Raw genomic sequence first — 27,820 nt, forward strand, 5'->3', positions numbered from 1 at the left:
ATCCCTGGGATTCTCCAGGCAAGAACACTGGAGTGGGTTGCCATTTACTTCTCCAATGCATGAAAGTGAAAAGTGAAAGTGAAGTTGCTCAGTCGTGTCCGACCCTCAGTGACCCCATGGACTCTACTCTGTTCTATTGATCCTATCCTCAGACACCACCACACTGTTTTGATTACTATAGCTTTATAGGAGGTTTTGCAATCAGGTAGTTCCTTTGTGAAATTATTTTGGTCCCTGCATTTCCTTTGCATTTCCATATAAAGTTTAGAATCAACTTACCACTTGCTACAAAAAAGCATGCTGAGCGTTTGATTGTTCTTATACTGAATCCATAGATGAATTTGGGAAGAACTAGTATCAACAAATATTAAGGCTTCTAATGAAGATGAACTAAGTTCATCTCTGCATTCATTTAGATCTTTATATTCTCTCAACAGGGCTTTGTACTTTGCTGTGTACAAGTTTCATGCATATTTTGTTTATGTATGCCAGGTATTTCATGGTTCTTGATGTTCTAAATGGTATTTTTTTACATTTTGTTTGCAATTTTTTGCTGATATGTAGAAATACAGTTGAATTTTTTATACTGACCTTACTTATTATCTTACTAAATTATCTATTATTTCTAAGGGGGGGGGTGTAGATTTCATAGGATTCTCTGTGTAGATGACCATGTCATCTATGAATAAACACCTTTTTAAAAAGTCAGATTAATTAAAGCATAATTTATATCTAGTAAAATTCACCCTTTCTGTATGCAGTTCTGTGTTTTCACATTTTTTTTCAAAAATTTTTGTGTTCACCCTTCTCTTGCCTCTCTTTCTAGGACTCTAACTGTATTTATGTTAGCTCATTTTATGTAGTTCCACAGGTCACTGAGGCTCTGTTCTTTGTTGTTATTGTTATTTAGTCTTTTTATGTATTTTAAGTACTTTTTATGTAATTTAAGTATTTCCTGTTGCTACTTTAAGTTTATTGATCTTTTGTGGTATCTTATCTGCTCTTAAGCCATCAGGTAAAATTTTGATTTTGGTTATTTTATTTTTTAGCTCTAAAAGTTCCACTTAGTTTTATTTTATATCTTCCATTTCTCTCCTCAGTATGGTCATTAAAAAAAAATTTCTTAAATATATTTTTAAATGATTCTTTTAAAGCCCCTTAAAGGCAATGACACCCCACTCCAGTACTCTTGCCTGGCAAATGATGGAGGAGCCTGGTAGGCTGCAGTCCATGGGGTCGCTAAGAGTCGGGCACGACTAAGAGACTTCACTTTCACGCATTGGAGAAGGAAATGGCAACCCACTCCAGTGTTCTTGCCTGGAGAATCCCAGGGACAGAGGAGCCTAGTGGGCTGCCGTCTATGGGGTCGCACAGAGTCGGACACGACTGAAGCGACTTAGCAGCAGCAGCAGCAAAGCTAACATTCTGTCATCTCTTGCAATTTCTTGGTCTATTTTTGTAGGTTGACTTATCTCTTAAATGGGATACATTTTTCTGCTTTTTTTCATGTCTAGAGGTTTTGTGTTTTTGGTTTTTTTTTTTGGTTTGATTGTTTTTCTTTTTGAATACTAGGCACTGGGAATGTGAATGATGGGTGCCTGTATTTTGGTGGGTTCCTTTAAAAAAGTGTTGAAGTTTGTTTTTCTAGACTGTTAAGTTATTTGAAGATCTGCTTGATCCTTTCTAGACTTATTTTTAAGATTTGTTGCGAGGTATAGTGTGTATAGTAGTATTTACTCCAGGGCTAGTGTTTCCCTACTATAATGACGTTATTCTTCTGGAATCTACTAAATGCCCTGAGCATTCATTAAGGTCAATTCATGCTGACTAGCTGGAATACAGATGTCTCCCAGCCCTGCATTAACTGGAAATTGTTCAGCTTCCAGCCTCCTTGTAAGTTGTTCTTTTTGCCTGTAGTTGTTCTTTGCTGATCCTCGCGGAATCTTGCTTATACAGGTGCTGCTTTCAATTTAGCCCACGACTGAAGGAGACATCCTTGCAGATTCCTAAAACTCTTTTTTCTCTGTAGTTCTCATCTTTCCCCGTAACTGTCCGTGCATGTGTCAGGCACCTCAGCCTCCCTGAACTCTGATCTCTGCCTCCTCGGCAAGATTGGTATATTCTGCTTACCTTCCCTACATTGCTGTCTAGAAAGTACCTCCAGGTAAAAAGCTGGGTGATCACAGGGCTTAACTAATGTGTTAGCCTTTCCTCAGGAGTCACAATTGTGTGTTACCTCTTGTTCTCTACCTGAAAAACTTTTTTTTTTTCCTATAAATTTTGTCCAGTTTTCTAGTTATTTTCAGTGGCAGGGCAAGTATCAGATTAGTTAACTCAGTCTGTACATGTCTTCTTTTTGTTTGTTTGTTGCATTTTATTTGTTAGTTCAGTGTATTCATTAAAGAGACAGGTTTGTTTGGCTGCTAGGAAGTACCATAGTGTGGGTTTTGCTAACTGCATTCCTCTAGTACAATTGAACATTTTCCCTTGTTGTTTATATTTCTTGGTAATTGCTTAGTCATATTGGGAGTCCAGATTCAGTTTCATTTTTGTTTGGCAGGAATACTTAATAAAAGATGTTTGTATACTTCCATCAGGAGGCATCTGTTGTCTGGATGTCCCTCTTTTTCTTGATGTTACTAGCAATTGGTGACATTGATTAGAATGTCTGTATTATAGGCTGTAGAATGGTAACTGTCTACTTATAGCGTTCCCACATCATTTAAAGGTTGGGACACTTCTACAAAGAGAAACTTAATAATCAATGTTCTTTATACTGAGATTGGTTTGTATAGTTAAGGCAGTATAAATATTTGATTCTTTCTGTTTAAGTAGTTTTCAAAATAATGAGTTGTCTTACCAGCATTATCCAAAGATGCCCCAAAGGTTTATGTGTGTTTCTTCTCTTTTCTAAGAATCATTATGATGCATGAATTTTAAAGTATTTGGTTTGTTTTAACCCACAATAGTTGTTATTCTTATCATTGCTCAATCCCTCCCATTTTTGGTTACTGGGAGCCTCTTTAGCTTTGCTCCTGGGCTCTTTTGCCGTCATCTCATGGTCATTGATACCTTCCTTGCTTTCTAGTGTAACAAGATGTTCCATGCTCATTTTGTACATTTCCTGCCCAGATCTTGAAGGAGCTATTTCTCTAAAGAGTCTTTTTTTCCTTTCACTGGGAAATGGTATTCAGAGGCAACATTCTGGATACTAAGATCACTTACCGCTTTAGAGTTGGCCATCATTTCTAGGCCTTTTCAGAGGACAAAGCTAGGATATAAGGGAAGTTTTTTGTGTGACTGTTCATTATGATGCCATTTAGATATTCCCAATCAGAGTTCCAGGTGCTAATGGAATTTTACTCAAGCACATCTATCTGATATTGTATTTTTTTCCTCCGATGTTGGAAATCCCAGTTTTTAATGACATCAACATAATTATTTATCTTATTTTACAATATTCACATAACAGTATTAAAAATACCATATCAACACTACCACCCACAATGTGTTGCTGAAAATATTGCAAGGGTATTTTGCAGCTCATTTTGTCTTTAACCTGTATCCCACTGGGGTATCCTTGAAAATAATCCTTTTATGTTGTCCTGCCATTAAGTTGACATAGTTAGCTTAGTTGTTTCATTTTTGCTTTCAATTTTTAGGGATTTTTTTAAAAAAAGATTTTTAAATTTTCTAATTTTCTAACAAATTTACAAGAGCCAAAGTCAATTTGTAGAACAAAGTCTGTTCAGAGAAGTCTAACTTTTGTCCTATTTCCATCCAACCTGTTGATATGTTCCTCTATAGGTAATTTTAAAATTAATTTCATTATCTGCCCTGCCATTAAAAAATAAGCAAGTGATTTCTGCATCTGGGCTTTCTATGTGGTGCTAGTGGTAAAGAGCTTGCCTGCCAATGCAAGAGACATAAGAGATGCATGTTCAATCCCTGGATCAGGAAGATTCCCCTAAAGAAGGAAATGGCAACCCACTCCCGTATTCTTGCCTGGAGAATCCCACGGACAGAGGAGCCCTGTGAGCTACACAGTCCATGGGGTTCGCAAAGAGTCAGACACGACTCAGCGACTTTCACTTTTCTGCATCTAGCCAAGGTAGATTTATAGATACCAGCTTTACTCTGCCAACTAAAACAGCTAAAAAGAAAAAAACTGAGACAAAATACATGACACAACAGTTTTCAAGTCATCAGGCAACAAAGAACAGTAGCTTCTGAAAGCTGGAGAACAGACGCCATGAGGTTTACCATTGTCACATCTCACTGCGTTGAGAGACTTCCCAGGCTGTGGCACAGAGAGGAGAACCCCTGAACTGAGGAAATGGAGCTGAAAGTCCAGGAGAAGCAAAGCAGCCTGGATTCACAAGGTGCAAGCCCAAGAGGAGAGCTACACAGAGAGCGAGCCCTGGGGATTTCCCAAAGGCCCGAGTATTCACCAGAGTACTGATCACACATGAGGGTGACAGACGACTTAAGGGCAGAGAGGGACCTTGATTTAGTGAGTAGAAGAGACAGTTGCTGACACAGGGCCAGGAATAGTACCTCGTAATTCTAAGGGAATTGGGTAGAGTCTCAGAAGGTTCTTGCCTCAGCCTAAATGCTGTTCGTGTCCTCCTTAACAAATCTTAAAAGCAAGACTCAATAGAACCAAACTGTTCCCCAGCAATTTACCTGCCTCCCAGAACAAAGCTTAAGAATATCTGGTGTATTAGTCAGGGTTCTCTAGAGAAGCAGAACCAGTAGGATATACATACAAGAAGAGATTTATTTTAAGGAATTGAGTTACAAATGGAGGCTAAGAAGTCCCACAGTCTGCAGTCTGCAAGCTGGAGACCCTGTAAAGTTGGGCTGTAATCAGTCCAAGTCCAAAGACCTGAGAACCAGGGGAACTGATTCTTCCCTTGGTCTGAGGGCCTGAGAACCAGGAGCACCAGGAGCAGAAGACTGATGTTCCAGCTTGAGCAATCAAGAAGGAAGGGACAAATTTTTCCTTCTGCATTTTGTTGTCTTCAGGGCCTTGATGGATTGAATGATCCCCACTCACAGTGAGGAAGCCAATCTACTTTACTTATTGTATCAATTCAAATGCTAATCTCATCTGGAAACACACAAAGACATAGCCCCAAATAACATTTAATCTAGGTACTCTGCTGCTGCTGCTAAGTCACTTTAGTCGTGTCCGACTCTGTGTGACCCCATAGACACAGCCCACCAGGCTCCCCCGTCCCTGGGATTCTCCAGGCAAGAACACTGGAGTGGGTTGCCATTTCCTTCTCCAATGCATGAAAGTGAAAAGTGAAAGTGAAGTCGCTCAGTCTTGTCCAACTCTTAGTGACCCCATGGACTGCAGCCCACCAGGCTTCTCCGTCCATGGGATTTTCCAGGCAAAAGTACTGGAGTGGGCTGCCACTGGGTACCCTAGGATCAGTCAAACTGATGTAAAAAATTGACCATCACATTTATTCACAAAGTATGGCATCCTGTCAAAGATTATCAGGCGTGCAGAGGCAAGAAAAGATGACCTGTGATAATGAGAAAAATCAGCCAAAGCCAACAAAGAACTGTCAGAGATGTTAGAATTATATGATGGTATTAAACAGTTATTACTGCCATGTTTCAGATATTTAAAAAGTTAATGTAGAGACATGAAAAATATTTTTTGGAAAAGATCAAGTCAGACTTCTAGAGATGAAACGCCTCTGGTGAAAATATACTGTGTGGGATTAATGCTAGACTAGACATCGTTGATGAAAAGATTAGTGAACTTGAAGATACAGCAATAGAAGACATCTAAAAGGATAGGGGGAAAAAAGAAAACTGAACAGATTATCAGTGAGCTGTGGGGACACTTTTCAAGCAATCTAATACATTTAACTGGAATCCCTGGAGGAAAGGATAGAGAGGTGTTCAGAAAATTATTTGAGGAAATAAAGGATGAAAAATTTCTAAACTTTATAAAAGCTGCACCTACAGAGCCAAAAAGTTCAGTGAAACTCAAGTATGAAAAGCATGAAAAAAACTACACAAAGATATGTGCTTGTGCTCAGTTGCTCATCATGTCCAACTCTTTGTGACCCCATGGAGTATAGTCTAGTAGGCTCCTCTGTCCACAGAATTTCTCAGGAAAGAATACTGGAGTGGGTTGCCATCTCCTCCTCCAGGGGATCTTCCTGACCCAGGGATCAAATGGACATATATAATAATCAGATTGCACAAAGTAAGTGATAAAGAGCAGTATTAGCCAGAGAAAAGAGATATTTTAGAAACCAAGATAACATTGACATCAGATTTCTTATTGGGAACAAGACATGAGAGAATATAGTAGAATAATATCTTTTAATATACTTGAGAAATACTGTTGATCTCCAACATTATATGCAGCAAAATATTTTTCAAAAATGAAGACTCTTTCCCCGCCCCTCTACCTCAATATACAAGAGCTGAAAAAATTCACCAGGATACCTGCACCATAAGAAATGTTAAGGGAAAACCTTTAGGCATAAGAAAAATGACAAGAGACGGATATAATGAACCTACACAGAGTAGTGATGAATGCCAGAAATGGTAGGTATATATGGCTAAATATATAAAACCATTATCTTATTATTTAAATATCTTTAAAAGTTAATTTTCTGTTTAAAGAAAAATATTATCAGTGTATAATGGGGTTTACAAAATATGTAAAGAATAATATATATGACAACAATAGTATTTATACTATTGATCAGGAGAGAGAGAAAAGGTGATAACTTGTAGAAGTCTTATTGCATACATGAAGTAGTACAGTATCACTTGAACGTAGACTGTGATCATTGATCATTTAAAGATGTATAGTATAATAGTATAGGTGTATAGTATAGTATGGGCTTCCCTGGTGGATCAGACAGTAAAGAATTCACCTGCAATGCAGGAGATCTGGGTTTGATCCCTGGGTGGGGAAGATCCGGTGGAGAAAGGGATGGCAACCCACTCCAGTAATCTTGCCTGCAGAAAGCCATGAACAGAGGAGCCTGGTAGACTACAACCCATGGGATCGCAAAGAGTTAGATACGACCAATCAACTAAGCACACGCACATATAGTATAGTATAAACTCTAAATCAGCCGCTAAAACAACAAAACAAGGAATACACTTAATAAATCACTTAATAAATCAACAAAGATGATAATTAATATCATTAAAAAGACAATCTAAAAGAAGGTAGAATAAGAGGAAAACGGGATCAAAGAACAGATGGGATAAATAGAAAAAAAAAAGATGCCGGGCTTAAAATTAACCACATCAAGCCACAGACTAGAAGGGAGTCATTACAAAGCATGTATCTAATAAAGGACTTATATCCCAATTATATGAAGAACTCTCAAAATTCACTAAGAAAAAACATAGGCCAGTAAAATAACAGTTCACCAAAAAAGATGTGGATAGCAAATAAGCACTTTAAAAAAATAAAAAGTTTAACATCATTAATTATGAGGGAAATGCAAATTTAAACCATCATGACTAAATAATGACTGAAATTAAAAACACTTCCCCAAGTTTTGGGGAAGATGTGGAGGGACTGCACATGGGGATATAAAATGGTACCACCACCTTGGAAAATAGTTGGTCAGTTTCTTAGAAAGGTAGGCATACACCTGTCAAATGATCTAGCCATTCTTCTACCAAGCACAAATTATACATCCATAGAAGGCCTTGTATATCAAGGTTTGTAGCAGCTCAGTTTGCAAAAGTCAAAAAGTGGAGGGGAAAAAATGTCCATCAGCTGGTTAGTAAGTAAATTAATTGTGGTTTATCCATACAATGAAATGCTACTCAGCAGTAAAATAGTAATGACTTATTGATCTATGCAGCAACACAAATGAATCTCAAGTTATACTGAGTGAGAGAAGCCAGAGAAAATATAATACATAGTGAATTATTCCATATATATAAAACATTAGGAAATGCAGACTAATCAATTAGGACTGAAATTCTGCTTGGGGGCAGGGAGGAGTGACAAGTGGCAGGAGGTGGGATTACCAAGGGGATGATGAGCCTTTTGGAGGTGAAGGGTATGTTCATTATCTTGAATGTGATGTTTTCATAGATGTATTCGTCTGTCAGAACTTATCAGATTGTGTGCTTTAAATAAGCGTAGTTTATTACATGTCAGTTTTACCTAAAATTCTTCTCTTTTATATATATATATATATATATACACACACACATATACATATACACACACACACACATATATATATATATATGAAATCAAACCCTAGCGGTATATAGAATTATTTCATTTCTTTTTTCCAGTTTCATACTACAGTTGACCCTTGAACAATCCAAGTTTGAATTGCCTGGATCCCTACTTATACATGTTTGTTTTTTTTCCCACTAAATGCATACTACAGTGCTACACAGTCCACAGTTGGTTGAATCCTCGGAGGCAGGAGGACTCTTGCCTAAGGAGAGCCCACTAACTGTGAAATATATGGGGATTTTTGACTGCACCAAGGGTTAGTACCCCTAACCTCTGTGTTGTTCAGTGGTCAGCCGTATATTTTAATGTATTCAACAGTTGTTCTGTCATTGGACAGTTTGGTTATTTCCAATCTTTTGTTATTATAATAAGGCTTTGTACATATATCTTTCTAGCATTTGTTATTCTGGTTCTAATATCTTTGAGACAGATCTTTAGAAGTGGGATTGTTGTGTCAGAGGTTATTACACAGGTAGTTTTGGGGAGATGTTGCTAGATTCTTGTTCATAGGGGTTTGTATCATTTTGTATAATGATCAGTAATGTATGAGAATACCCATTTCCTCTGCATTCTCTCACTAAAAGAGTATGTTGTTAATGTTTGGATTTTGCCAATAGAAGTGAGAAATGGTATCTCAATATAGGTTTAATTTGTACTTCTTTTATTATGAGTGAGACAGAGCATGTTTCCCTATGTCTGTGAGCTCTTCTCTTCCTACTTCTTTCCTGAGGACTATCTTCATTTTTTTCTGCAGGCTTGCTGGCCAGCTTCTCTATTTGTAAAGTTCTTTATTCTTTAGGAATACTAACCCTTTGTAATAAATTTCAAATAATTTTTTCCTTCGGTTTTCACTATCAAACTTTGCTTATTTTAGTCCAAGGGCTGGATGCTCTTTTTTTTTTAATTTCTAAGTAATCAAGTTCACAAATCTTTTCCTTTAGATCTTGAGACATAATTAGGAATGTTTTCCTCACTCCTAGTAATCAAGAAAACTAACCAATTCAATCATATGTACCACAGCCTTGTCTAACTCAATGACTATGAGCCATGCTGTGTAGGGCCACCCAAGACGGATGGGTCATGGTGGAGAGTTCTGAAAAAATGTGGTCTACTGGAGAAGGGAATGGCAAACCACTTCAGTATTCTTGCCTTGGGAACCCCAAGTATGAACATTATGAAAAGACAAAAAGATAGGACACTGAAAGATGAACTCCCCAGGTCAGTAGGTGCCCAATATGCTACTGGAGATCAGTGGAGAAATAACTCCAGAAAGAATGAAGAGACAGAGCCAAAGCAACAACAGCCAGCTGTGGATGTGACTGGTGATGGAAGTAATGTCCGATGCTGTAAAGAGCAATATTGCGTAGGAACCTGGAATGTTAGGTCCATGAATCAAGGGAAGGAAGAGGTCAAACAGGAGATGGCAAGAGTGAACATCGACATTTTAGGAATCAACAAACTAAAATGGACTGAAATTTCACTCAGATGACCATTATACCTACTACTGTGGGCAAGAATCCCTTAGAAGAAATGGAGTAGCCATCATAGTCAACAAAAGAGTCCGAAATGCAGTACTTGGATGCAATCTCAAAAATGACAGAATGACCTCTGTTTGTTTCCAAGGCAAGCCATTCAGTATCACAGTAGTCCAAGCCTATGCCCCAACCAGTAAAGCTGAAGAAGCTGAATTTGAACAGTTCTATGAAGACCTACAAGACCTTCTAGAACTAACACCCAAAAAAGATGTCCTTTTCATTATACAAGACTGGAATGTAAAAGTAGGAAGTCAAGAAATACATGGAGTAACTAGCAAATTTGGCCTTGGAGTACAGAAAGAAGCAGGGCAAAGGCTAATAGAGTATTGCCATGAGAATGCACTGGTCATAGCAAACACCCTCTTCCAACAACACAAGAGAAGACTCTACACGCGGACATCACCGGATGGTCAATACCGAAATCAGATTGATTATATTCTTTCCAGCCAAAGATGGAGAAGCTCTATACAGTCAGCAAAAACAAGACTGGGAGCTGACTGTGGCTCAGATCATGAACTCCTTGTTGTCAAATTCAGACTTAAATTGAAGAAAGTAGGGAAAACCACTAGACCATTCACGTATGACCTTAATCAAATCCCTTACGATTATACAGTGGAAGTGAGAAATAGATTTCAAGAGATTAGATCTGATAGACAGAGTGCCTGAAGAACTATGGACGGAGGTTCGTGACATTGTACAGGAGACAGGGATCAAGACCCATCCCCAAGAAAAAGAAATGCAAAAAGGCAAAATGGTTGTATGAGAAGGCTTTACAAATAGCTGTGAAAAGAAGAGAAGCGAAAGGCAAAGGAGAAAAGGAAAGATACACCCATTTGAATGCAGAGTTCCAAAGAATAGCAAGGATAGATAAGAAAGCCTTCCTCAGTGATCGATGCAAAGAAATAGAAGAAAACAATAGAATGGGAAAGACTAGAAATCCCTTCAAGAAGATTAGAGATACCAAGGGAATATTTCATGAAAAGATGGGCTCAATAAAGGACAGAAATGGTATGGACCTAACAGAAACAGAAGATATTAAGAAGAGGTGGCAAGAATACACAGAAGAACTGTACAAAAAAGATCTTCACGACCCAGAAAATCACGATGGTGTAATCACTCACCTAGAGCCAGACATCCTGGAATGCAAAGCCTTAGGAAGCGTGACTATGAACAAAGCTAATGGAGGTGATGGAATTCCAGTTGAGCTATTTCAAATCCTAATAGATGATGCTGTGAAAGTGCTACACTCAATATGCCAGAAAACTTGGAAAACTCAGCAGTGGCCACAGGAAAAGGTGGCTGGAAAAGGTCAGTTTTCATTCCAGTCCCAAAGAAAGGCAATGCCAAAGAATGCTCAAACTACAGCACAATTTTACTCATTTCACATGCTGGTAAAGTAGTGCTCAAAGTTCCCCAGTCAGGCTTCAACAGTATGTGAACCATGAACTTCCAGATGTTCAAGCTGGATTTAGAAAAGGCAGAGGAACCAGAGATCAAATTGCCAACATCTGCTGGTATGACCTAAGTCAAATCCCTTATGATTATACAGTGGAAGTGAGAAGTAGATTTAAGGGACTAGATCTGATAGAGTGCCTGATGAACTATGGATGGAGGTTTGTGACACTGTACAGGAGACAGGGATCAAGACCATCCCCAAGAAAAAGAAATCCAAAAAAGCAAAATGGCTGTCTGAGGAGGCCTTACAAATAGCTGTGAAAAGAAAAGAAGTGAAAAGCAAAGGAGAAAAGGAAAGATATACCCAGTTGAATGCATAATTCCAAAGAATAGCAAGGAGAGATAAGCCTTCCTCAGCAATCAATGCAAAGAAATAGAGGAAAACAATAGAATGGGAAAGACTAGAAATCCCTTCAAGAAGATTAGAGATACCAAGGGAACATTTCATCCAAAGATGGGCTCAATAAAGGACAGAAATGGTATGGACCTAACAGAAGCAGAAGATATTAAGAAGAGATGGCAAGAATACACAGAAGAACTGTACAAAAAAGATCTTCATGACCCAGATAATCACGATGGTGTGATCACTGACCTAGAGCCAGACATCCTGGAATGTGAAGTCAACTGGCCCTTAGGAAGTATCATGACGAACAAAGCTAGTGGAGGTGATGGAATTCCAGTTGAGCTCTTTCAAATCCTAAAAGATGATGCTGTGAAAGTGCTGCACTCAATATGTCAACAAATTTGGAAAACTCAGTAGTGGCCACAGGACTGGAAAAGTCAGTTTTCATTCCAATCCCAAAGAAAGGCAATGCCAAAGAATGCTCAAACTACCACACAATTGCACTCATCTCACACGCTAGTAATGCTCAAAATTCTCCAAGCCAGGCTTCAGCAATACATGAACCATGAACTTCCAAATGTTCAAGCTGGTTTTAGAAAAGGCAGAGGAACCAGAGATCAAATTGCCAACATCCGCTGGATCATGGAAAAAGCAAGAGAGTTCCAGCAAAACATCTATTTCTGCTTTGTTGACTATGCCAAAGCCTTTGACTGTGTGGATCACAATAAACTGTGGAAAATTCTGAAAGAAATGGGAATACCACACCACCTTACCTGACTCTTGAAAAACCTGTATGCAGGTCAGGAAGCAACAGTTAGAACTGGACATGGAACAACAGACTGGTTCCAAATAGGAAAAGGAGTATGTCAAGGCTGTATATTGTCACCCTGCTCATTTAACGTATATGCAGAGTACATCATGAGAAACGCTGGGCCAGATGAAGCACAAGCTGAAATCAAAATTGCCGGGAGAAATATCAATAACCTCAGATATGCAGATGACACCACCCTTATGGCAGAAAGTGAAGAAGAACTAAAGAGCCTTTTGATGAAAGTGAAAGTGGAGAGTAAAAATTTGGCTTAAAGCTCAACATTCAGAAAACTAAGATCATGGCATCCGGTCCCATCACTTCATGGGAGATAGATGGGGAAACAGTGGAAATAGTGGCTGACTTTATATTTTTGGGCTCCAAAATCACTGCAGATGGTGATTGCAGCCATGAAATGAAAAGACGCTTACTCCTTGGAAGAAAAGTTATGACCAACCTAGACAGCATATTAAAAAGTAGAGACATTACTTTGTCACCAAAGGTCCGACTAGTCAAGGCTGTGGTTTTTCCAGTAGTCATGTATGGATGTGAGAGTTGGACTATAAAGAAAGCTGAGTGCCGAAGAATAGATTTCCTTTAGGATGGACAGGTTTGATCTCACAGTCCAAGGGACTCTCAAGAGTCTTCTTCAACACCACAGTTCTGGACTGTGGTGGAGCTCCACAGATGGACTGCAAGGAGATCCAACCAGTCCATCCTAAAGGAGATCAGTCCTGGGTGTTCATTGGAAGGACTGATGTTGAAGCTGAAACTCCCAGTATTTTGTCCACCTGATGCAAAGAGCTGACTCATTTGAAAAGACTCTGATTGAAGGCAGGAGGAGAAGGCGACGAGAGAGGCTGAGATGCTTAAATGGCATCACCAACTCAATGCACATGAGTTTGGGTAAACTCCAGGAGTTGGTGATGGATAGGGAGGCCTGGCATGCTGCGGTTCATGGGGTCGCAAAGAGTTGGACATGACTGAGCAACTGAACTACACTAAACTGCTTCTTGGAAGAAAAGTTAAGACAGCCTAGATAGCATATTAAAAAGCAGAAACATTATTTTGTCAACAAAGGTCTGTCTAGTCAAAGCTATGGTTTTTCCAGTAGTCATGGATAGATGTGAGAGTTGGACTATAAAGAAAGCTGAGCGCCAAAGAATTGATGCTTATGAACTGTGGTGTTGGAGAAGACTCTTGAGAGTCCCTTGGACTGTGAGGTCAAACCTGTCCATCCTAAAGGAAATCAGTCCTGAATATTCATTGGAAAGACTGATGTTTAAGCTGAAGCCCCAATACTTTGACCATCTATGCGAAGAACAGACTCATTTGAAAAGACACTGATACAGGAAAAGACTGAAGGCGGGAGAAGGGGAGGACAGAGGTTGGATGGCATCACCGACTCAATAGATATGAGTTTGAGTAAGCTCAGGGAGTTGGTGATGTTAGGGAGGGCTGGAGAGCTGCAGTCCATGGGGTTGCAGTCGGATAGGACTGAGTGACTGAACTGAACTGACTAATCAAGAAATTCATCCGTGTTTTTTCTTGTACTTACTTGTTCTCATTTTTACATTCAGGTTTCTGACCTAGCTGGAATTTATCCTTGTGGACAGTGAGAAAAAAAAAAAAAATCCCATTTTTATTATTTTCTACTTGGTTATCTAGGTATGTCAATGCCACTTGTTAAAAAGTCTGTTTTTCTCACAGCTGAATCTTACTGTACTAAAAATTGCCAATGTAGTTCGGTCTATTTCTAGAAAATCTGTCCTGTTCCATGGTCTGTCTGTATGTATTCTTGGGCCAGTACCATACTTTTTAAATTATGGAGCATGCTTTGCCCACTACCCCCGCTTCTATTTCTAGCTTTCCCTGCTTAATTGTTCTTCTGAATTGACTTTATATTCAACCCATAAACATACATATCTTTAAACATCTAAAAACGTCAGCCCCTCCACCCCTCAGGGTTAAATATTTTTATTATCTTCCACCCTTAGAACGCGATTTCCAGACTGTTGCTTGTCCTTTTCCACAAATCCTAAAACGGTAAAAAGTGGGACTCAGAACTGACCCCGCTGGCATAAGTGTAATGACAAGATTCCCTAGAATTATATTTCTTAGAGGGGCATCAGCGAGAACGTGGGCGCGTTACGAACATTAGGAAGCCTGAAAGGGAAAAAGTGAGCCGGAGACCGCAGAGGGCCGGGAAGGAACCTGGCCCTACGTCGCGGCCGAGGCAGAGGGTGGTCCGTCAGAGGGACCGGGAGCGGCTGGCGTCTCAGCACCTGGAGATAAAAGGGTCCAGTTCTGGGCAGGCGTGAATGGGCCACCTTTCTCCTTTCCCCCAGCCTCAGCTGATTGTCCTCGAAACTCCCGGGCCGAGGGAATCGCGCTTTCTCTCCCAGTTGCTGAGCCGTTCCGTCTCCCCGTCCTGTTACTCGGTGTCTTTACTTTTCATCCCGCCCCGCTCGACCGGTGGTTTCTTCCGCCGTGGCCCCGCCCCCTGCAGGCCCGGCCCCCGTAGGCATCGGTACTTCCGCCAGGGGCCGTGTATTATGACGTGTTTTCCAGGAGGCGCGGGGCAAAAGTGCCAGCGGCCGAGGAAGGCGAAGTTCAGTCCGAGTTTCCGCCCCCTGAGCCGGGTCTTTTCCGAAGAAGGAAGCGGTGATAGGGTTTTGGTGCTGTCCCACCGGGAAGCGTCGTTCGCGCTCCGCTGTCCCGTCACGATGGACTCAGTACCTGCCACTGTGCCTTCTGTTACCTCTTCCTCGGGGGACCCGGAGCTTCTGGGACCCCTATCGGGGCTCTACGCAGCACTCATAGCCAGGCTCCTGGAGGTGACGGCCCTCTCCCCCAGCTCTGGCAGGCGGGTGGACGAGTTCTGAGCGGAGTGGGTGCCCTGACCGGGCGGAGGAGAAATAGTGTGTCAGCCGGGGGCGGGCAGGACGTTCCGGTGCTGTTTAAGGAGATAGTGGGAATGTATTTAAGAAGGTTTTGTGGCGTTTTCATTTTTTAAAATTGAGTACTTATGATGTGGCAGGGAGTGTGTTGCTTTCGACTGTACTGCTGCTGCTGCTAAGTCACTTCAGTCGTGTCCGACTCTATGCGACCCCATAGACGGCAGCCCACCAGGCTTCCCCGTCCCTGGGATTCTCCAGGCAACAACACTGGAGTGGGTTGCCATTTACTTCTCCAGTGCATGAAAGTGAAAAGTGAAAGTGAAGTCGCTCAGTCGTGTCCGACTCTTCGCGACCCCATGGACTGCAGCCTACCAGGCTCCTCCGTCCATGGGATTTTCCAGGCAAAAGTACTGGAGTGGGTTGCCATTGTACAGTCGTGGTCAAAATAAGCGAGCATCACGTCCCTGCGGGTCCTTTTCACTTGACCCATGACACCGTTGGGGGATGGGGTCAGTACAACAGAAAATAGAAGCGGAGAGGAGTGTAATGCCCTGTTTGTAATGAAACAGAGTTTCTAGGAACCAGTTAAAATTCAGAGCGGTCTATCTAGACCAGTTATCAGGAACTGTTTGAGGTTTCTCAGTGTTTGTCTTTATGTAAGTAGAAGACAGTTAAGACTTAAGATCTCAGAGGAAAAGCTAATTGTTTGTGGTGTTCATTATCACTCTTGTTTTATTAGCACCCGTAAAAAACTTCTATAGTAATGTTTCGTTGTTTTTTTTTTAATGTGGCTTCTCAAATCATACAAATCAACTAAGAGAAAAAGGGTGATCCAGAGGGATTCTAGCCGTGTGTTGGGCAAAATGGTGTTTTGGAGACTGTTGCGAAATGGAAATATATGCGCCACATCAAGAGATTGAGATTTATAATGTTTAAAAAGACTTCAAACAAACAGAAAAGAAGAGGCTGCCAATATCTTCTTTTTATTTAAGCAGTGGAAATACTGAAGAATGTTCAGGGGATCTCTGTCTAATGGAGATAGAATTAGATTTCTGTGGATGATTCTTTGTGATGCTTTATTGTAAATTCCTTTCAGGTTTCCCACTATTTCTAATGTTTCTCTTCCAGCTCCTTGCTACATTGCCTGATGATGTCCAGCCTGGGCCTGATTTTTATGGACTGCCATGGAAGCCTGTACTTATCACTGCCTCCTTAGGAATTGTTTCATTTGCCGTTTTCTTCTGGAGAACTGTCCTTGCTGTGAGTAAATTAATTTATACCTTTAGACTCATTAAAACAGGAATATCACTGGCCCTTTTGCTTTTAATTACTGACTTGAACTCAAATGAATGCTTATAATCCAAGCTAACATTATAAAATAATTCAGTGTAATCTTTGTTGGTAAAGACTTAGGTGAACAAGATGACATGTGTATAATCTCAGTGGGGAAACTTTAGTTTATAAATCAGAAGCCTTAAAAATGTTCATGTCCTTTTGTATAGTATAATACCATGTCAAGTAATCTATCCTAAAGAAATAACCAGTCATAAAATATATACGGGGTGTTAAAAATGGAACCATATTAATTAGAGTGGAAACTTGACAGAACCTAAATGATCTGTTGTGGGGGCAGGTTATTAAATTATCGTACATCCATATAATGAGATATTAGGCAGCTCTTAAAATTTATGTATTTCAAAGACACTGGGGCACAGAAAATGCTCACAATTCAATGTTAAGTGGAAGAAAGCCACAACCAAGACTTTATAGTGTAGATAAACTGTTTATTATGTAAAAAGGTATATATGCACAGAAGAAATGCTGCAAATGGTAAAAATATATATCAAAAATAATTTTTCAGTCTTTTTCCTTACATGTATGTTTCACATATTTTCTAATTTGATCATATGCTGTTGTGTTCAGAAAACATCTTTTTATTTGGAAATACAGATTACGTAGTGTGCAAAGACACCATTAAAATTTTTATTCCTTAGAGTCCTTTTCTGTGTGTAATTTGTCTTTCATGCTTATAGGTGTATGTATTCTCGTACAGATACATACTTAACGATTCTGTTTCATGGTCATCTAATGTAATTGGGGGAAAAGTCATTCTGTATAAATGACCTTTGCAGATGAAAAGGTTTCAGTTGAAGCTTAGCAGTTAAAGTGGCCAGAAGCATTTGATGCATGCATATCTTTCTAAAATTGAGTCTTCTGGTTTCCTAATTCTCTCAGACATATCACTGTTAATAAGCTTTCTCTCCTTGCACAAGTGATTGTAAAATGATTTTAAAACAAAGGTCTTTTGCCTGGATTGTTGTGAAGACCCCTTAAATCTCATGGGGCTTTTCTTCAGCTACAAGGAAAAAAGAGCGAGAACAGACAGCAAAAGCATTTTCTATTTTCTAGTCTTGATTCTCCCATCTCAAAACCTCTGACGCAAGGTTGTGTAGGCTTTATGTGCTAACTGCTGCCCCACAGTCTCAACATTTGTGATCTCGTTCCATACTCTCGTTGCCTGTTTCTTGCTTCTTCCTGCTTTCTCCTACCTATTGATTTGGGTGAGAGGAGGATAAAGGAAGCTTACTTTCTCATTAACAAGGCTGTGACATTAGAGAAATTGTCATTAATTTCTATGTTGAAACTGAATGTAGTTTCTTGTAGCTGCTGCTGCTAAGTCACTTCAGTCGTGTCCGACTCTGTGCGACCCCGTAGAAGGCAGTCCACCAGGCTCCCCCGTCCCTGGGATTCTCCAGGCAAGAACACTGGAGTGGGTTGCCATTTCCTTCTCCAATGCATTAAAGTGAAAAGTGAAAATGAGGTCGCTCAGTCATGTCCGACTCTGTGCGACCCCATAGACAGCAGCCCACTAGGCTCCTCTGTCCATGGGATTTTCCAGGCAAGAGTACTGGAGTGGGGTGCCATTGCCTTCTCCGAGTTTCTTGTAGAGAGCATCATTAAAATGGTGTTAGATACTATAATAATACTGAGATATCGTGGATGATTTGTGGACTGATCTGAGCATCTCATCACCATTTATGACGTTTGACAAAGGGAGTAGGTTACAGAGACATTCAGTATACTTTTTTAAAAAATTGAGTACTGCTTGGATTTTATTCTGTAATTCAGTGCTGACCCTAGGGGATGATTTAGAAGATACTGGCTGTTATTTCTCTTGTTGCTTGTGTATTTTCCTTTTGTTGTTGTTTAGTTGCTAAGTCTTGTCTGACTTTTCCCTCTGCAGTCTTTTCCCTTTTAGATTTATGACCTCAATTTTTAGGAAGTTGGGAAAATCAGATGGTCTAATGTATTTGATTTCTAAATTCACCCAGTAGCCAACTTTGATTAGGATTTCTAAGATGTTTTCTGGTGGAAGAAGCATATCTTAGTTCCCTGATTATGCCTTTAATTTGTTTCCTCAAAGTCTTTTTCAGCTATCTTTGTTTCTAGATCTCATTCTGGCTATTTGGGGCTGTCAAATAAATGGTTTTGGGTAAATGAAGCATTAGTGTATTTAACAGGAAAATGTTACTCCTTTTTCACTTTTTTTAAATTGAGGTATAACAGACAAGTAATATACTAGTTTCAAGTGTGTAAAATAATGATTTGATGTTTGTATATATTGCAAAATGATTGCCAAAAGTCTAGTTGACAGTCCATCACCAATACATAGTTACAAGATTTTTTCCCTGCTTAGGATGGGAACTTTTAAGATCTGCTCTCTTAGCAGTTTTCAGATATCTCATAATCCCTTTCCATTATGGAACTTAAGTGCTCATTTACTAAGATTGGTGCTCATTTAAAGAATACATGGATGTGTCTTTCATTGCAAAAATAAGGTATTTACCTTAGTGCATTTATCCATCAGGAACTGTTATGAAATATCACTACCGATTACATTTGAAATGTTTTAGCCTTTTCCTATTTTTTAATCCTGTGGATCCTTATGCTTAATCAAATCATTGTTAAATTTTCATTTGGTTATGATTTGACTGTTGTGTTAAGAACTATAATAATTCTATTAGTAAGATGTCTTGACATCAAGCTTATTTTTTTCTCTTTTAGGTAAAGAGTAGAGTATATCAAGGTAAATATTCAGGCTTATTTTGTTTTTGTGCTGTACCCTCAGTGTTGATATTTGATCTGAGTTTTATGTAAGCTGAAAGTAGAAATGGTGACATCTGATCTCTGATTAATTCCTGAATATTTTACTAATCCTGGGTTGTATGCTTAGATGACAGAGTAGATGGTGACGCTAGTAGGTGAGAGGAGATGAGGTGGAACAAATTGAGTGTAGGGAGAAGATTCAGTTTGAGCAGACTGACTTTGGATGTTGATGTAATGCAATTTATTACCTGTGAACATGTTCCTGTGCTAATGATTAATTCAATACAGTAAATATTTAAGTAGATAATTTGAGGAATAGAGCTATGTCAGTATGCTTGCATTTTCTGTTTCTATTTTCAAATGAAATATATTTGAAGTGATCATATTTTCTGAGAAGAAAGATGTCCACGAAGGGGAAAGATACTGAGCTAAAACATTTTACTATGTTTCTTATCTTTGAAATAAATTTGAAGTGGAATCTCATTGAAATAAGGGTTATTATTATATTTTTCTTAAATTTTAGTAATATGTTTATACCCTTATTGCTATTAAACACAGATTTCTTTTTAAAAGCATAATAGTTCTGCTAAGTTCATTTACCTCAAAGTGCCAGATAACACGTCTTTGCTGCTAATACATTGGGTAATTCAGTTTTTAGTGATCATGATAATTTTATGGATTTCCCACCCTTTTTAGTCACTGAACAGCAAATTTCTGAGAAGTTGAAGAATATCATGAAAGAAAACGCAGAACTTGTACAAAAATTGTCAAGTTATGAGCAGAAGGTATTATTCTTTCATTTCCTCTCCCCCGCGTGGTTCTGTCTTGAGTTATTTCCTCCTGTCTTATAGTTCAGTTATTACAGTGTTCTTAAATCATATTTTTAAGTTTCATTATCTCCTACAAACCCTTCAAATATGAAGCAGTCATCATACATGTCTTACTGCTTTCTTCTCAGCGATCTCCTATTTGGAGATAAGTTTTGATAGCTCTGTAATTTATGTTTCTAAAGTTTGAATGCTTTATTTTATATAGATCAAGGAATCAAAGAAACATGTTCAAGAAACCAAGAAACAAAACATGATTCTTTCTGATGAAGCAATTAAATTTAAGGTAAAAATTTCTTCTTTTTGAGATTACATTCTAAAAACTAAAGAAAAATAATGAATGGTTGTTTTTAATCCATTTTTTGGTAGGATAAAATCAAGAGTCTTGAAGAAACTAATGAAATTCTGGGAGACACAGCTAAAAGTTTACGCGCTATGTTAGAGTCTGAGAGAGAACAGAATGCCAAGAATCAGGACTTGGTAAGAGTTTTGCTGTTAAGTGTTGCTATAATTTGGCTTTTGAACTATTTTGTAGGTTGGGTGAGATGAACTCTGCATTTTCCTGTGCTGTAACTAGAGTCATATTGAAAGTCAGGGAAGTGGAACCTACTTTTGTGCGTTTTTGTGGGATTTTCCCAAGTTACTATTTTTATGGGCCTAGAAAACATTTTTTGTCCTCTGCCCTGGGTAATTTTCACGTTGCTTGGCCCTGCCCTTTGAAACATGGAGAGCAACGAAGAAATAGTTGCCCCTTTGTGTGGTCTTAGTACCTTGTTTTATTTTTGCATGTTTTGTTTCTAAAAATAAACTTTAAATACTTGAACATTTTTCGAATTACATACAAAATGCAAAAATAATAGAGAATGTTCCCATATATTGCACACCCAGTTAAGCTTAATCACCTGACTGAGGTAGTATTTGACAGGTTTCTCTGCTATGAAATTAACCCTTTCGCCATCCTTTGCATAGTATACTCTTTGGAAGAAGGTTACTGTGCACAACCCACAGTTAAAGCATGAAGAGTTAGGCTCCATCTCCGTGACAAGGCAGAGTATCTTTGTAAATTTTAGAATTCTGTTTCTGAGATTTGGCTCTTCTCCCTCAAGTGCAGTCATTTTTAGTTTAGCAAGAGAAGTTTTAAGTGACTTTGGGATTTTTTTTCTTGACCACTAGGAAAATTCATTGATTTGAACTGGTCTAATCGATTTTTTTTTTCATTTTCTTTGCTTTGACTTTTTTAATCCCATCATGTACCACATTATGTCATAACTAGGAAAGTTGTGAATGGTATGAAACGTTTATATCTTCAGTATTTTCTTTCCTCATGTTTCTACATTCTTGACTTTTCTCATAGGCCAAAATTGGATCGTTTGCTTTTACTCAGTACCTAGGGGATAGCACTGGGATGTGTTTTGTTAATGTTTCTTCCTTTTATCATATATCCCAGTGTTTCTACTGCAGTCCTAAAACATTTTTGTGCCCTTTTTTCCCCATTGCAGATATCAGAAAATAAGAAATCTATAGAGAAGTTAAAGGATGTTATCTCAGTGAATGCCTCAGAATTTTCAGAGGTAATGTTCTACAATTCCTGCAAGATAGTAATATGATATCTTAGTATTTTGAGGAGCAAACATTGATGTATGCTAGGAAATGCAAAAAACCAAAACCATATGAATTAATTGGGAAAGTGTAACTTTTTTGTGTGTTTTTCATTGGAATTACTGCACTAATAGCAGTGTTTTGCATTAGGTTCAAATTGCCCTTAATGAAGCTAAACTTAGTGAAGAGAAAGTGAAGTCTGAATGCCATCGGGTTCAAGAAGAAAATGCTAGACTTAAGAAGAAGAAAGAGCAGGTAAAGGAAAGTTAGCATCATAGATTAAACTAGAAAACCAAGTATTATTACTTCTTGGATATGTTTTTAAGAAAATGAAGTATGTATGCAGAATTCTATTTTTAGGTATGCAAAGTATAAACTGTGCTCCCCAGATTGAGTGCATGTATACATTCTCCATCTGTTCTGGGTCTTCTGTTTTATGCAATTCCCTGTAGCTATCAGAATGTTTAGTCTTTGTCTCATCCAGCACCAACCAGTTACTAACTTGAGTAGCCTCAAGGGGGCGAGGGATTTGTTTAGACCAAAGAATTAGGTATTTGTTACCCTCCTTTGAGGAGTTACTGCCTCTCTGACCAAGAGAAGGTTACATGATGTGGAGTCTGGACCTGGTAGGCAGTGAGCTATTGCCCTTCTGTTCCTACTGGAAGTGAGTTATTTGAACTGGTGGCAGTTTTCTGCAGGATGCAGTACACTAGACCGATGTCCCGACAGCTCTTAGGTTCTCACTGCAGTTCTGAGTGTTAGAGCCACTCTCTCCTCTCCTTTTACCAAAGCCATAGCTCATAGTGACAAGCCAGAGAGAAGCACTGTTTCTCTCTGTTTCGTTCATGTGGTCCCTGCTTCCCTGTCTCGTTCATGTGGTCCTGCTGCCTCCTCTGCAAACATAATGTTTGGAAATTCATGTATTTTAACTTTTCAGTTGCAGCAAGAAATCAAAGACTGGAGTAAATCACATGCTGAGCTCAGTGAGCAAATCAGATCATTTGAGAAGTCTCAGAAAGATCTAGAAGTAGCTCTCACTCACAAAGATGATAATATTAATGTGAGTTCATTTTCTTGAATACATGCTTAATTCTCATAAATTCTCATGAAATCTGTGCAGTTGAAATTGAGAGGCTGTTTCTAATAAATATCCTATTGCTTCTTTTCTAGGCTTTGACTAATTGCATCACACAGTTGAATCGGTTAGATTGTGAATCTGAATCTGAGGATCAAAATAAAGGAGGAAGTGAATCAGATGAATTAGCAAATGGAGAAGTGGGAGGTATGATTGGTTTCTGGGAGGTTGGACCTCTTTGTGCCTTCTTGTCTTTAAGTACACCAATGCTTTTTTCTGCAGACTGAATTTCCTATTAAGGGTTCCAGCTGTAGATGCCTGTCACTGAATTTGTACAGTCAGCCCTCCAAATCTGTGGGTTTGCATCTGCAGATTTAGCGAACTGCGTTTTGAAAATATTGGGAGGAGAAAAATTCCGTAAAGTTCCAAAAAGCAAAGTTTCAGTTTGCTTCATGCCAGCACCTGTTTACTTAGCATTTACATTGTATAAGGTATTATAAGTAACCTAGAGGTGAAATATGTGGGAGGGTCTGTGTCGGTTATGTTCAAAGGTTGCGCTATTTTATAAAAGTACTTGAGCATCCATAGGTTTTGGTTTCCTGTGGGGAGGTGTGGGGAAGGAAGTCCGGAGCCAATCTCTCGTGAACACTGAGGGCTACAGGGCTTTGTGCACTGGGCCGAGGTGGTTACTGGGTCGTAGTACAGCTAGGCATGTGGTAAACACTGACATGGCTTTCCCATTCCATTGAGAGCTGGGTATGTGCACTGGCGCCAGAGCAGCATCAGTCCTGTCTCACTGCTCTGCATCCTGAACATTCTTCAGTAGGAGAAACTTGTTTCTCAGCTTCATGTCTACTGTATCTGTAGCTCTGTGGTTTTAGGGCCGCAACCAGTTTTCAAAGTACTGCGCAGCAGGGAGCTGTAAACTAAGCAATGAGAGTGGAAGCTAAAGGGCAACAGTGTTTACTGATGAAGGAGGTATTTCTAGACACTGAATCCCGGGTTAATGTTGCCCAATTGGGAGTGTTTTAAACTATACCTGGTAGCAGGTTCCAGGGGAGAGGAGAGGAGGGAGTCTTTCTAAAGAAGATATTTGACTGGGAGCGGGTGGGTCCAAGAGAGAAGAAAAGCTATATTTCACATATTCCTTCCTGCTCAAGAACTGCATGGATGTTTTTACTGTACAGACTGGGAATTCATTAATTTTTTCAATCTAACTTTGCAAATCTCTTGGAAGTCAAATAGCCTAATCCAGTTCTTTTGGTTAGTTTGTTTTTTCTTTGAATGTTTGAACATGGTAATTGTTTGGGGGAAATCAAGGACATATAGTTAAACAGTAAGGAAGGAAAGAGCAATGAAATCCTTTTTTTTTCTTTTTTTAGGTGACCGGAGTGAGAAGGTGAAAAATCAGATTAAGCAGATGATGGACGTTTCTCGGGTATAATCCTTTTTATAGAGTACTGTAATCCCCTGGAGAAAGAAATGGCAACCCACTCCAGTATTCTTGCCTCAGAAATCCCACAGACAGGGGAACCTGGCAGGTTGCAGTCCATGGGGTCGCAGGAGTCAGACATGACTAAGTGACTAAAGCACCAGCACTATAAGTGCATGTGATAGTAATGTTCTTACTAGTAAGAATATTGAGAATTAGAGTATTTATTATTAAGAATAGTAAATATAAGACTATTTACTATCAAGAATTCTTACTTTTAAGAATATTTTTCTCTTCTGCAATTTTTAGACACAGACTGCAATATCAGTAGTTGAAGAGGATCTGAAACTTTTACAGTGTAAACTCAGAGCCTCCATGTCCACTAAGTGTAACCTGGAAGGTAGGTTGCTTCTTAAAAAATTGCTGTTGGAAAAATAAAGAATGACTTCCTCTTTCCATATTTTTCACCCCCTTTAATACTGCCCCCGTCAACGAGTTCTCCGTTTCTTGTGCACACACACAAAACTAAGATATTTTATCCCCTGTAGACCAAATAAAGAAATTAGAAGAGGATCGCAGCTCACTTCAGTCTGCCAAAACTGTGCTGGAAGATGAATGCAAAACACTGAGGCAGAAAGTAGAGATTCTAAATGAACTCTATCAGCAGAAGGAGATGGCTCTACAAAAGTAAGATTATGGTGCTTCATTGTTAACCATATTGTCATCTAACTAAATGCATGTACTACTGTAGATAATCTTGTCTTTTTTAAAGATTGTTTATTGTATTTTCTATCTATACTTAGTATAGATAAAGGCTTCTTCCTTTTCTACCCTGTTTCCCATAACTTGCATTTTTTTTCCATTTTGACTAATTGTCAGAAATTATTGCCTGTAATTTACCTGAAGGGTGGTAGTTATTGGTACTAACAGTTGCTGTTCTGAAAGTGCTTCTTTGATAATCTGCACCCTTCTGCAGCTCCACCGCTCATTCCAGTGTTCTTTGTTGTTGTCACTTACATCCTTCTTATTTGTCTTACATTTGTTCTAGTTCTTATAGCCTTTAAAAATCCTGAGGGATTTATAAGACATGATTTTTGGTAGAATCATTATACTTTAAAAAGAATATTTAGTTACTGACAATATTGTAAGTTTTTGAACTTAATACGGTAAAATATTCAGAGTATACATATATAATACGTAAATATGGCAAGGTTATTGGGAGTTTTAAATTTAGAAATACCTGTTTGGTGTATTTAGGTATTAATCTTTTGAAATAGACATCTCAAATTAGGAGTTAGGTATCTTTTGAAAGATATACTTTTGTAGTTCATTTAAAATTTTCTTCACAAAAATACCTGAACTCTGTATACAAGTAGCTTATTGGTGGCAGTTGCTATTTGTGTTTGTTCCTGTAGTTCACTCTTTGGTGTTTATAGCAGTCTGTGAGAAAGCTTCTTTTGCTAAGGAAATTTAATCTTTTCCAAATGCTTTGGTTGCTATTGCCAGATGCTGTTAAACATTGAAACCATACCACTGACTTTTTCTCTTAATTCTTTGCTCACCAAGAAATCAATTTAGATTTTCCAAGTTTTATTCAGGCCAGCTCTAAGTACCTGGTTTGCTTTTTCAGTTCAGTTCAGTCTCTCAGTCATGTCCGACTCTTTGCGACCCCATGAACCACAGCACGCCAGGCCTCCCTGTCCGTCACCAACTCCCGGAGCCCACACAAACCCATGTCCATCGAGTCGGTGATGCCATCCAACTATCTCATCCTCTGTCATCCCGTTCTCCTCCAGCCCTCAATCTTTCCCAGCATCAGAGTCTTTTCAAATGAGTCAGCTCTTTGCATCAGGTGGCCAAAGTATTGGAGTTTGAGCTTCAACATCAGTCCTCCCAATGAACACCCAGGACTGATATCCTTTAGGATGGACTGGTTGGATCTCCTTGCAGTCCAAGGGACTCTCAAGAGTCTTCAACACCACAGTTCAAAAGCATCAATTCTTTGGTGCTCAGCTTTCCTTATAGTCCAACTCTCACATCCATACATGACCACTGGAAAAACCATAGCTTTGACTAGACGGACCTTTGTTGGCAAAGTAATATTTCTGCTTTTTAATATGCTGTCTGCTGCTGCTAAGTCACTTCAGTCGTGTCCGACTCTGTGCGACCCCATAGATGGCAGCCCGCCAGGCTCCCCTGTCCCTGGGATTCCCCAGGCAAGAACACTGGAGTGGATTGCCATTTCCTTCTCCAATGCATGAAAGTGAAAAGTGAAAGTGAAGTCACTCAGTCGTGTCCAACTCTTAGTGACCCCACGGACTGCAGCCCACCAGGCTCCTCCATCCATGGGGTTTTCCAGGCAAGAGTACTGGAGTAGGGTGCCATTGCCTTCTCCGAATATGCTGTCTAGGTTGGTCATAACTTGCCTTACAAGGAGTAAGCGTTTTTTAATTTCATGGCTGCAATCACCATCTGCAGTGATTTTGGAGCCCCCAAAAATAAAGTCTGACACTGTTTCCACTGTTTCCCCATCTATTTGCCATGAAGTGATGGGACCAGATGCCATGATCTTCATTTTCTGAATGTTGAGCTTTAAGCCAACTTTTTCACTCTCCACTTTCACTTTCATCAAGAGGCTTTTTAGTTCCTCTTCACTTTCTGCCATAAGGGTGGTGTCATCTGCATATCTGAAGTTATTGATATTTCTCCTGGCAATCTTGATTCCAGCTTGTGCTTCAACCAGCCCAGCATTTCTCATGATGTACTCTGCATATAAGTTAAATAAGCAGGGTGACAATATACAGCCTTGACGTTCTGTCTTTCCTATTTGGATGTTGTTCCATGTCCAGTTGTAACTGTTTGCTTTAGACAAATATTTCTCATTTCGTTATTATTATTTTTTAAAAAGCACTTCTCTGACACTGGTAGTCATTTGAATTACCTGAATGGCAGTTGCCTTTATGATACATAAAGTCAGTACGATACGGCACTCTCCAGCATCCACTCAGTCACATGTCAGGGCACACACTGCACTCCATCCGCAAAGCCATTGTGTGTGCTCAAACTCGAATCATCTCTTCTGCCACCCCTTACCTTAACTAGTCACCTGTCTCCAGTTTCTCTTTCTTATACCTCTTCCAAAGTCTACAGCTGCTGGAACAAACTTCCCAAACTATGAGTCCTTTTATGTTGTCACGTGCTTAAAATCTGTCAAGGAGGCTCTGTTCCTTCAGGATCAATTTTGAACTCTCCAGCAGGCGCACAGGGCACTGCCCCTCTGTGATCCTGGGCGGCCTCTCCAGGTGCGTTTCCTGCGACTCCTGATGCTGCCTTAGCAGCCTGACCACGGTTTCTTCATGCCACTCTGAGCTTCTTTGTCATTACACATACTGCCTTTCTGCAGTAAAAATGTCCTTTTACTTTATTTCCACCTGGCAATCTCCTGCCTGTTCAAATGGTTATGTGCCTTAAAATCTTTTCTA

At 39.3% G+C, this 27,820-nt stretch overlaps 1 protein-coding gene across 6 annotated transcripts in view; it reads left to right on the forward strand.

Annotated features, from left to right (window-relative positions):
- The window catches only part of MIA3 (MIA SH3 domain ER export factor 3), a 58,535-nt gene that overhangs the window by 20,953 nt on the left and 9,762 nt on the right, over positions 1-27,820 (forward strand). For 4 of the 6 annotated variants that reach the window (XM_070767994.1, XM_070767996.1, XM_070767995.1 and 1 more), the window contains exons 7-18: positions 16,427-16,558; positions 19,364-19,385; positions 20,102-20,190; positions 20,441-20,518; positions 20,602-20,712; positions 21,732-21,803; positions 21,982-22,086; positions 22,769-22,891; positions 23,002-23,113; positions 24,289-24,344; positions 24,648-24,738; positions 24,887-25,025. In XM_070767994.1, the coding sequence (XP_070624095.1) occupies positions 16,427-16,558; positions 19,364-19,385; positions 20,102-20,190; positions 20,441-20,518; positions 20,602-20,712; positions 21,732-21,803; positions 21,982-22,086; positions 22,769-22,891; positions 23,002-23,113; positions 24,289-24,344; positions 24,648-24,738; positions 24,887-25,025 (1,130 nt within the window). Of the gene's footprint in view, positions 1-14,970; positions 15,236-16,426; positions 16,559-19,363; positions 19,386-20,101; positions 20,191-20,440; positions 20,519-20,601; positions 20,713-21,731; positions 21,804-21,981; positions 22,087-22,768; positions 22,892-23,001; positions 23,114-24,288; positions 24,345-24,647; positions 24,739-24,886; positions 25,026-27,820 lie in introns of those variants that run through there. The other 2 variants (XM_019976067.2, XM_019976068.2) reach the window with 2 other exon arrangements.

The sequence above is a fragment of the Bos indicus genome, chromosome 16, assembly GCF_029378745.1.
Source record: "Bos indicus isolate NIAB-ARS_2022 breed Sahiwal x Tharparkar chromosome 16, NIAB-ARS_B.indTharparkar_mat_pri_1.0, whole genome shotgun sequence".
Lineage (NCBI taxonomy): Eukaryota > Metazoa > Chordata > Mammalia > Artiodactyla > Bovidae > Bos > Bos indicus.